General features: G+C 38.7%; 1 protein-coding gene across 1 annotated transcript in view; it reads left to right on the top strand.

Moving 5' to 3' along the window:
* The window catches only part of LOC132382383 (protein unc-13 homolog C-like), a 575,658-nt gene that overhangs the window by 251,438 nt on the left and 311,796 nt on the right, over window positions 1–12,424 (top strand). The window contains 1 exon segment of the mRNA XM_059952510.1: window positions 10,406–10,556. Within this exon segment, the coding sequence (XP_059808493.1) occupies window positions 10,406–10,556 (151 nt within the window).

Below are 12,424 nucleotides of genomic sequence, written 5' to 3'. Positions count from 1 at the left end.
TTAAACCCTGACTTACTAAAGAGAGACACTTCACATCTGACTCCTCAGTGTTATTCTCGGACTAGCTGACAAACAGCCAAAAATTAATCTATGCAATGGATTTATAAATCTGCAAAATATTTTTAATAATTTGTTAGCATTTAAGGTTTTTAACTGTATTTTAAGATTTAATTCAGAATATATTTGCATATGTTTTTGAAATGTCTCTGTCTAAACCCTTGATCAACCAATCCAGGAAAATTTCACTTGGTGCACGTTCTGCTCTTTCTTCTTCAGTGCACTCAATGAATTTTTTCCCTGTTGCTTCAACTCTTATATTCATTTCCCTGACTAATGAAAGCAAATGTACCAAAGGCTTTCTCCATGACCATATAACCATATAACAATTACAGCACAGAAACAGGCCATCTTGGCCCTTCTAGTCTGTGCTAAACGCTTACTCTCACCTAGTCCCACTGACCTGCACTCAGCCCATAACCCTCCATTTCTTTCCTGTCCATATACCTATCCAATTTTACTTTAAATGACAATACCGAACCTGCCTCTACCACTTCTACCGGAAGCTCGTTCCACACAGCTACCACTCTCCGAGTAAAGAAATTCCCCCTCATGTTACCCCTAAACTTTTGCCCCTTAACTCTCAACTCATGTCCTCTTGTTTGAATCTCCCCTACTCTCAATGGAAAAAGCTTATCCATGTCAACTCTATCTACCCCTCATAATTTTAAATACCTCTATCAAGTCCCCCTTCAACCTTCTACACTCCAAAGAATAAAGACCTAACTTGTTCAACCTTTCTCTGTAACTTAGTTGCTGAAACCTAGGTAACATTCTAATAAATCTCTGTACTCTCTCTATTTTGTTGACATCTTTCCTATAATTCGGTGACCAGAACTGTACACAATAATTAAAATTTGGCCTCACCAAGGCCTTATACAATTTCAACATTACATCCCAACTCCTATACTCAATGCTCTGATTTATAACGGCCAGCTTCTTCACCACCCTATCCACATGAGATTCCACCTTCAGGGAACTATGCACCATTATTCCTAGATCACTCTGTTCTACTGCATTCCTCAATGCCCTACCATTTACCATGTATGTCCTATTTTGATTAATCTTACCAAAATGGAGCACCTCACAATTATCAATTACAACCATATATGCTTCTGATGCTACTTTCAGGGAAATTGCATTCCTAAGTTCTACAATTTTCTGCATGAGATAACTCAGGGATTCATAAGGATGGTATTCGAATTGAATAATTTTAGTTAACAGAGGGAAGTGACTAACCTGTTTGTTTTCTTTTAAATAAAAGTGACCTGAAGGAAGAGTTGACTATAAAGAATGAGCAGGGTGGTCAATAAGTCAGCCAATAACATCCATCATCATTAAAAGGGAGATGAAGGAAAATGTCCTCACCAAAGAGAAAATGGTGGGAATTCAATAAAGATAACTTTCATCCAAATTCATGAGATACAAATAAAAGCTTTATGTTTAGAATAGTGAGCCAGAGTTGGGACAGATTATTAAGTATGTTGTTTCAAGAAATTACTTTGCATTGTAATGTTTGAGCCTTTTAATTCACGCCTTACATAATATGTTTATAGGAACAGGTAGTAATCAAATCCACTCATAGCTACAGAGCACACAAAGCCTAATGTTTACTGTTCCAAGTTGTGGTGAATGGTCTCGCTCCAAAAGGTTGACTGTTTATTCCTCTCCATAGATGCTGCCTGACCTGCTGAGTTCCTCAAGTATTTTGTATGTGTTACTCTGGATTTCCAGCATTTGCAGAATCTCTTGTGTTTGGGGCCATGTAAGATTATTGTCACTCAAAATAACATAGATAAATACTTAAGAATTTCATGCATCAAAATGAGATTGATGTAGTTGCAGTTCACATTAGAGTCTATCAAAGTCCAAAGCTGTGAAATGGAATCTGAGGTGTGCTTTCAAGCAATAGGCCTGATGAAGAGTCTTGGCCCAAAACATTGATTGTTTATTTCCCTCCATGGAGGCTGCCTGATTTACCGAGTTCCTCCAGCATCTCGTGTGTGTGTGTTGCTCAAAACTTCCATCAGCTACAGAATTTCTTGTGGCTTCTCAGAATAATGTAGAGCAGGTCTAGTTACATTTCAGCAACTTACAATTCCATGACTAAGAAGAGCAATAATGGCAGTTTTGGTGGCAATAAGAAATTAAAATGGAAAATACTTCATAGTTTGTAAGTTCATTCATCTAATAAGGAATTTGAAGTACTGTATATAGTATATATGCCATAAGCTGTAAATACAACAACCAATTTTCAAATAAAGATGTTGATTAACAATTAGAAACACACAGATTGATCTACTACAGACTGCTCAATAATCAGTCAAGGTATTTATTCCTACAAGTTTAAGCAGATACTATTGACAGCAAATGCTATCAGAGTAGAAATTTGTTCAGTGAATTTCTACAGATGACAGGGGAATGTCAGTACACATTGCAACACAATAAACTTCATTCAGTTAGTCATCATTGCAACCAGAGTCTGATGGTCACATGCATCAGGCAGATAAATTATGCTGCTGTGTAGAAACTTATGGTCACACTGAATCAAGATGAACGATATTTACTACCCCTTCTGGGCAATGTCAGCATGACAACCAAAAGTGAAATCTATGTGTGGAGCCAGGCAATATTTCTCATTGCTACTCACCAGGAGCAACAAATGATCTGCCAGTAGAGCTCTACAGGTCAAGCAGCATCTGTAAGGGGGAAATAAATTGCCATTTTGGGCTGGAATCTTTCATCATTAATGGTGTAGGGGCTGGAGAGATAATGAATTGTACACAAATATTCTGGGAAATGCTTGTGTCATGAAGGACGAAATGTTAGAGCCAAGGTACATACATTCCTGTGCCTGAAGTGATCTACTTCAGGATGTCTTGGGGTTGAAGGAAGCAAGGGAAATGATTGCTGGGGCCCTGACAGAGATTTTTACATCTTCATTAGCCACAGGTGACTGGAAGATGCTAATGTCCTTTTGTTCAAGTTGGGCAGCATAGATAAACCAGGAAACTAGAAGCCAGTGAGTCTTACGTCAATAGTAGGGAAATTGTCTTATGCGGTCCAAAGTAGAGGACTGTTTCAGAAAATTAGGGTTCATGGAATCCAAAGGGCGTTACCAAATTAGATCCAATATTGACTTGGTTGCAGGAGGCTGCGAATCAGATTAAAATTCATTTATATATCAGATGCACATCGAAACATGTGTGAACCATGTCGTTTGTGCTGACAACCAGCACAATCTAAGGATGTGTTGGGGGTATCCCACGAACATTCCAGCACCAACATGGCATGCCCACAATGCTCAGCAGAACAACACAGAACACAGCAAACAAAAAAACAATAACAGCAAAATAAGCCCCTTTCCTCTCGACCACTCACAAACACAGTCTCCAACTCCAGGACAGACTTACAGGCTTCCTGCAGACTCATGGACAACAGATCTCTTGACTTCTCCAGAGAATTCTAGGGCTTCAGCCATCAAGTCTTGATCTTTGGACTTCTGATTGATCATCAGTATCAACCCCAGGACTAGCCGATGATGAGGCCCCATACTCTGGTCCTGCCAACTCACATACAGAGGCCACTGGCTCTCATGCCCCCTTTTTACACGGCATCTGATTTTGGTACCTGACCTGGGAGTGGGATAGTCTAACTGACCTGATCCTTGTCCTCACTGGTCCTCAACAACAGTGCTTGCTAGCCTGACTTAAGCAGATGTCCTTTGACCCATGTTGAAATCACTGCCCTTTGAGTGTGTAGTGTGTGCATAATTAACTGCATCAATTATGAAAGGATGCTGAAGGATATAGATCAGATGGAAAGTTGGGTGGAGAAGTGATGATGGAATTTAATCTAAAAATTGTGAGGTAAAATACTTGGGCTGCCAAATCCTAACAGGACATAATTAGATACAGTACAGGCAGGAAACTGAAGAGTGCAGATGCACAGAGAATCCCAGAACTTCCTGAGAATTGTGATACAGTGGAGAGACTAGTGAAGGAAACAACTTGTCTGCTTACTCATAGGTTGAAGCTTTGAGTGTAACAGTTGCGATGTCATGTTGCAACTGTGCCACACTTGGAGCATTGTATATGTTTCTGGTCATCAAACCATAGTAAAGATGTGGCATCATTTGAGTAATTGTGCCAGTAATAGAGGGCTGCAGTTATGAGAAGTTCATTGGAACATTAGAAGCTACTGGTGACCTTATCAAAGTTTACAAAATTATGAGGGCCATTGACAGTGTGGATGGTCAGAACCTTTTTATCCTAGAATGGGTAAGTCTAAAGGTAGAGGCCATTGGTTTAAAGTGAGAGAAGAGAACCTTAAAGGAGTCTAGGGGCAGGAGTTTCACACAAAAGAAGATTAGTATATGAAATGAACTGATCATGCATCCAGTGGTACAAATTCGAATCCCAATGTGGTAGCTCCAAGACATAGATTCTAGTGATTCAATCTAGAAGTGAAGCCTGTCTCAGCAATTGTAACAATGCAAGCACTTGGTTTTTGTGAAAACCTATCTTTTCACTAATGTTCCTCAGTGAAAAAAATCTACCATCCTTATCTGAACCTATTCTGGACTTCATCTGACTTCAGATTCACAAATACTGTATGTTTAACATGTAATTGTTTATTTGATTCATCAACAGGAAGAGTTGAACAGCCAGTTGTCAGCAGTCTGTATCCCATGACAATTCAGTATAAATAAAAGCTTTTGATGAAGAGAAGATTGGGTCTTGTTCAATCAAATTTGGTTTCTAGATTTAAACACCAGCAGTTGAGACAGCAAAATTGCCATACTAATAATCAGAAGTAACATAGTTCAAACAAAATGCCTACATTGATATGTATATCCTGGTCAGAAAATCAGGTTTGCACTTCAGGGTAGGAACCTTTGCATAGTTGTACAGAACCAAGAAACAATTGATTTAAAAGCTTCAGAAGTGCTCATTGGATAAAATATTAGTGATGAACTAACCTGAAATATTCAGTCTGCCAGATCTCAATCTTAGCATATAGATAGCTAAATGCTTTGATAGTTCAGAACTGGTTTGCTCACTGTGGTTTCAAGCATTTAGGTGTGGAGAAGCCAGAAATGGCCGAGAGTGGAAATGAAACAATTTCTCTACTTTAACAAGTTAGAAACTATGAAAAATTTAAAGCTATTAACAATTATCTTGAATGTTACAATGAAAATGATGATTTGGAGGATGCAATTGTCAAAAAAATTGAATGAAGGCAGTCCATTATCTACACTCAGTGTCAGCACTGATTTTGTTCATTTACAGTCAATCTGGATGAACATTAGAAACTAATGCATAGTTTTATAGTTCTGTAGTAGTATTGGTAGTGTTGTAATTTGTTCTGTATTTCATTTAAATGTATAATTTGTTACTCAGTTCAATAGTAGTTTGCCTTTTTTATACTTTAACTATTTCTTTGAAACTTTGGCTAATTGGGGACAGCGCTTAATTGGGCCAAAATGTATTGGGCCTGATGCGTCCCAATGAACCAGAATCCAATCTAGCTATTTTTCAGTGACTTCTTTTGCTATCCATTTCTCTGATTCTAATTGCATTGAGTTGTTTATTCTTTGAATCTAAGAATGTCCTTCTAGTTATTGCCTTCAACCAGATGGTGTAATTTAACTTCATCTCTCATGCATGACACTATGGCTGGCAACATTACAGTAATAATGTATTCCATCATCAGCCCAACTCTAATACTCTTGCTTCTGAAATAAAACATTGGATGTTCATACTGCATCAGGGCTTGATGCTTCAGAGCACTGCTCTATTTATTTATTAATTATTTATTTGGAGCTACAGCACGGTAACAGGTCTTCTGTTCAATTTGAGCCTGCATTGCCATATTACACCCACGTGACCAATTAACATATGTCTTTGGAATGTGGGAGGAAACCAGAGCACCCATGCAGATATAGAGAGAATGTACAAAGTCCTAGGTCACCGGTGTTGTAATAGCATTACATGAACTACTATGCCACTGTGTCTTCTCAGTTGTTAGGGATGTTGTCTCTGATGTCACATTCTGTCCACCTGCAGAAAACCAAAAACACTTTGGAGAACCATAAGATCATAAGACATAGGAGCAGAAATAGGTATTTGGCCATTGAGTCTGCTCCACCATTCTAACATGGCTGATTCATTATCCCCCACAACCCCATTCACCTGCCTTCTCCCTGTAATCTTTGACGCTGTTACTTATCAAGAATCTATCAATATCTGCCTTCAATATACTTAAATGAATCAGCTTCCACAGCCACCTGTGGCAATGAATTCAACAAGTTCATCATCCAATGATGCTGAGGCTGTAGCCTCTGGCCCTAGGCTTCCCCATTATTGGAAACATCCACTTAACTTCCACTTTCAATATTTGATAATTTGGCCTTTCAATATTTGATAGATTTCAATGTGATTCCCACCCCCAATTCTTCAAATTCCAGTGATTACAAGCCCAGAGCCATCAAATGGTCTTCATATTTTAACCCTTTCATTCCCTGGATCATTCTTATGAATCTCCTTTGGAACTTGTGCGATGCCTCCTTCTGCAATGCAATGCCTGAAACCTTTCTTAGATAAGGGGCTCAAAATTGCACACAGTACTCTAAATACAGTCTGACCAGTGCCTTATAAAGCTTCTGCATTACTTGCTTGCTTTCATATTCTAGTCTTCTCAAAATGATTATCAACATTGCATACTGTCAACTCACCCTGCAGTCCTGCACGAGGACTTCCAAGATACTTTGCACTTATGATTTCTGTATTTTCTCCCTATTTAGAAAATAGTCTACACCCTTATTCCTTCTACCAAAGTGTCTGACCATACACACATTGACCCTGTAGTCCATTTTCCACTTCTTTGCCCAGTATCCTAATCTGTCCAAGTCCTTTTGCAGACTCCCTGCTTCCTCAACACAGCCACCTACCTGTATTGTCGGCAACTCTGGCCACATTGCGATCAATGCCATCAACCAAGCCATTGAAATTTAACATGAAAAGAAGCAGTTCCAAAACTTATTATTTTGAAGCAGTAAAATGTATTATCAAATTATGTTTATGTTGCCATATGTTACCATGAGTTCAATTTTTTACAGGCACTTACAGGAGAAAAAGAAATAAAGTAGAATTTATGAAAAAAAGACATAAACAAGGACTGACAAGCAGCCAATCTGCAAAAGAACACCAGCTATAAAAACAAAAATAAATAATGCTGAGATCATGAGTTGTCAAGTCTTCGAAAGTGATCTGTAGGCTGTAGAATCAGTTCAGAGTTGTGATGATTGAAATTACCCTTGTGGTTCATGAGCCTGATAGTTGTAATGACTTTTCTTGAACCTGGTGGTGGGGGACCGAAGATAGTAGTGAAAATAGAGCATGCATGGCCTGAATAGTGGTGGTTCTTGATGATGGATGCTAATTTCTAGTGGTAGCACTCCATGTTAGTCTGCTCAAATGTGGGATTACAGATTGAATATTGAATGCACTAATTCACTGTTTACAACTTTGGAGTGCACACAGCAGTAAAATGGTTTGCCTACAGAACAATAGCCACTGTACTAAACTCAATTTATTTATTGCAACATACTTAAGAAACATAGGGCACCATGATAGCATACTGACCCTACTATAGCTTTGGGCTTACTGGAGCTCAGAGTTCATTTCCAGCACCATTCTGTAATGAGTCTCTGTACATCCTCCCCGTGGAATGCCTGGGTTTTCTCCAGGTGCTCTGATTTCCTCCCACAGTCTAAAGACATACTGGGTAGGTTAATTAGTTATTGTAAATAAATTGTCCTGTGATTACATTAGGGTAAAATTGGAATTGTGGTGTTGCTGGGAAGTGTGTCTTGAAGGCTGGAATGGCCTACTCCATGTTGATTCACTAAATAAATAGAAGTACAGTACAGTACAGTACAGACCCTTTGGCCCACAATGTTGTACCGACCTTTTAACTTACTCTAGGATCAATCTAATCCATCCCTCCTACATAGTCCTCCATTTTCTATCATCCATGTGCCTATCTAAGAGTTTCTTAAATGTCCCTATTAAATATATTTCCACCACCACCTCTGGCAGAGTATTCCATGCATCCACCGTTCTCTGTGTAAAAAAAAATGCCTCTGACATCCCCTTATACCTCCCACCAATCACCTTAAAATCATGGTCCCTCATATTACCCATTTCCATCTTGGGAGAATGCATCTGTCTATCCACTTGAGGTATGTTTCTTTTCATTTTGGTCACTTCTAACAAGTCTCCTCTCATCCTCCGTTTCTCTAGTGAAAAGCCCTCGCTCCCTCAACCAAGGACATAAAAGGTGCTGTGCGAACCCAAACTCATTCTTTCTTTCAATAATAGAAGCAATGCATTAAAAGACCTTAAAAATTCTAAACACATCCTTCAATCAAAAATGTTTGTGATTAAATTTATTTGAGCCTTCTCTCAATCATCTGTTGTATTTAAGCAAAAATCAGCTAAGACTCTGGTGTAGTGATGAATGATGTCATTCTGCTAATGAGGAAAGAGATCATTTTTTGTAGCTGTATCTAACCTGTGCCCTTGACACAATTGCTTCAGAATTTACTGACATAACTCAGACCGGTCAATGAGAGAGCTTCAAATCTATATCAGGTATTTTTGGCTTACTACTTTTAAAAAAAATTATGTGTTAGTCCCAAAGCTGCAGTAGCTGTGGGTTTAATTCAATGGGTAATCAGTGACACAAATTAGAATAAACTACTTCAGCACTAATCTTAATTGCTGACAGTCAATGAGTATGAGGATCATGAGGCCAGGCCAGGCCAAATTAAGATCCTAGTGGCCATCTCTGGACTGCAGTGGGCCTCGGAGACAGATGTTTGGCAGTTAAAGTAACAGCAGATCCTATCCAGCCAAAAAGGACCAGATATATATTTATGAAACATTAGCCTGTGTACGACAGCAGATATTTTATAATATTTGTGGGACCACAAATTATGCTAAATGTGGTGCCAGATAGATTCAAATTATCCCTTAAGTTGTACCTTTTCCATGATATAATGCTCTATAGATGTACTGGTTTGGATGAATGATTTATAGGGAAAAGTGTGAGTTCTTCCTCTCACTTTGAAGTCATAAATGAACTTTGAGGAGATTCCAAATAATCATGGAACCAATAATGACTATCACAGCCCCATTAAACTGACTTTAAACAGAAATATAGTAAGCAAAGATTTTGTTTATCCACTTTAGCATGAAACTAATGACATGCACAAAATAGCTGATTAGATGTTATGTACACAAAAATACAACTGCAAATGCTGTGGATTAAAGAATATGAACACAACGCTGGAAGAACTCAGCAGGTCAGGCAGCATCCGTGAGAAAAGAATAGCCATAGATTTTTCTCACGGATGCTGCCTGACCTGCTGAGTTCTTCCAGCGTTGTGTACGTAGATGTTATGTAGATTGATCAAAGTTCAAACAAGGAATTGCTGCACACAATCTTTTGATTGTTGATCAAACCATCTGATCAAATTTCCTTGCAGATTGATGCTGGTGAATTACCTGGTCAAAGTGTAGGTGCCAAATTGGAAGATTTGGAATAGGTTAAATTCTGGATGGGGAGAGGAGCTAAGAGGGCCAACCAGTCTAATTTCATACTGCAATGTGTGAAGACCATGTCAACTTGATGGGAGAACAATGTGAATGATGTGTAAAGTTTTGTGTGTGTTTGAATCAAATGTACAAACATTCCTGTTAGCCAAACGTCTGCATTGGGATGTGAAGTGAGGGCAAAATGAGGAGTTCTTAAAATAAGTTAAAATGAAAATAAAGAATTCCCTTTCAAACTCCCCTTTTCTTACCTTAGGCCCATCACCACTTGCTTTTGATATCCATGGGAAAAAGAATTCACTTTCTACCCTATTTATGCCACTCTTAGTGTATATACTTTTGTCCAGCCACACTCTTATTCGTTCCGGGGAAAACAAGGCCAGCCTATCCAATCTCTCCCCATAAGTCTCCTCAAGCTTCTCCTCACCATGTCACAGATTTCCTATAGCATGGTAATCAGGACTACACATTGTTCTCAAGGTGCTATCTAACCAGTGTTTTGTAAAGTTGCAACATAAGGGGCCAGTTTTTATCTTCTATACCTGACCTACAAAGACAAGCATGCCTATTCTTCCTTCATCATCCTACCTAAATGTGTTGCTTTATTTGTGATTTACCATGCTACAATATAATCACATACCTCAAGGTGACAAGCAAGATATGACTTGGTCTATGAAAAAAAATATGATCTGTAATCCCTCTTAACTCTTGTGTTTTCTTTCTTATAGGCATTTCTCCTGCCTGTCATCCAAGTATATGTGCCCAGGGGTTCCAGCAGTAATGAGCACCTTGTTGGCCAACATTAATGCCTTCTTTGCTCATACCACAGCTACAACAAATGTTTCAGCCTCAGATCGATTTGCTGCCTCAAACTTCGGAGTAAGTCCAAAATGTGTTATAATGTTGTGCCTAAGTCTGACCTGAGCTGTGATCCATTTATTTCTCTTTTCATGGAATATAGAACTGTTAGCAGAGGAACTGACCCTTTGGCCCACAATATTGTGTCAAACTAATTAAACTTGCGACACTGAAGTAATCCTTTCTGCCTACACACTGTCCATATCCTTCTATTCTCTGCACACTCATGTGCCTATCTAAGAGCTTCCTAAATGTCTCTACTTGTCTCCACCATCACTCCTGTCAGCATATTTGAGGCACCCACCACTCTCCATAAAACAAAACTTACACATATCTCCTTTGAATTTATCCCTTGAACTTATCACCTTAAATGCGTGTCCTCTACTATTAAGCATTTTGATCCTGTGAAAACAGATTTTGGCTATCTACTCTATCTATTCCTCTCATAATCTTATATACCTCTATCAAGTCTCCCATTAGCTTTCACCCCTCCTGGTAAAACAAACCATTTGTTCAATTACTGTTTATAGAACCTGCCCTTTCGTCCAGGCAGTACCTTCTTCTGTACCTGCTCCAAAGTTTCCACATGTTTCCTATAATGAGGCACCCAGAACTGAACAAAATACTCCAGATGCAGCCTAAATAGAGTTTTATAAAGCTGTAAGATAACTTCCTAACCCTGAAACTCAGCGCCTCAACTAATAATGGCAAACATGCTATATACCTTCATACCACCCTCCCAACTTGTGAGGCCAATTTTAGAGCACTTGGTCCCTTCATGTTCTTTCTTTACCCATATCTACAATTGATCTATATCCTGCTGTATCTTTTGGCAGTTTTCTGCAGCACCCACAACACCCCAAATCTTTGTATCATCTGCAAACTTACTAACCCACCCATCCACGTATTCATCCATTTATAATACCAAACAAACTGCAAATGTCCCACTACAGATCCCCATGGAACACCAGTATACACTACATTACATACATTTTCGTAGTACATTAGCTTTTTTAATTTTCATTTTTTCTTATGACATAGGAAGAGGACATTTGGCCAATTGAGTCTAAACCAGTTGTTGGAACAATGTCAATCCCATTTGTCTATTTTCCCTCACATGCCCATCAGCTTTCCCCCTCCCCTCTTTGATTCTCTTGCTAGTCTCCTTTACTGTGAGTAATAAATATTAGTAATCAAATCCACTAGCAAGCATATCATGGGCTATGTGAAGAAAATGGATCACCCAAGAGAAACCCAGACCTAAACCTCACAAGAAAACCTTGCAAGCTCTTAAGTAAGCAGCACCAGAGAATAGGACTGAACCCAGTTCTTCGAGCTGTATGTCAACAGGTCCAATTGCCGCACCACTAAGCCGCTCGCTGCCTTGGGTGAAAATGATCTTTCTGGAAATTGTTTAGATAGGTCTTAAATAAAATCAATATCTGATCCTTCATTTAGAGTTTGATAGTATGATTGCAATCACCTCGATGTCATTGGGCACAGGAAATAACTGCTGGCTATAAGCCAGTACCATGAACGTGAATAAGTCTTTAGTCTACTTTCAGATGTTTATAATTTAGTGAATTCATAAGAACTGCTTTTTAGGCCATTAATTGCCTGCACTGGCTCTTCTTGTTGATCTGCCATATTTAATATTTAATGTCTGAGTTCAGTTTTAAAGTAGTACAACATTAAAGCCTTGAGTTGTGGCACTTGACATACTACATTTTTAATTTGAAAATAGTATCAGAGCAGGAACAGGCCCTTGAGCCTCTTGAGTGATTTATGTTGAGCTCTATGCAACACAGATAGATAAAAGATAGCCACCTCAATCTAAAGCTAGGTACTGTATTCTTGTGTGAGAAATGTATAGAGATGGGGATTAGTTA

This window comes from Hypanus sabinus, chromosome 28 (genome assembly GCF_030144855.1).
Source record: "Hypanus sabinus isolate sHypSab1 chromosome 28, sHypSab1.hap1, whole genome shotgun sequence".
Taxonomy (NCBI): domain Eukaryota; kingdom Metazoa; phylum Chordata; class Chondrichthyes; order Myliobatiformes; family Dasyatidae; genus Hypanus; species Hypanus sabinus.
This window is presented reverse-complemented; position numbering and strand designations above follow the sequence as displayed.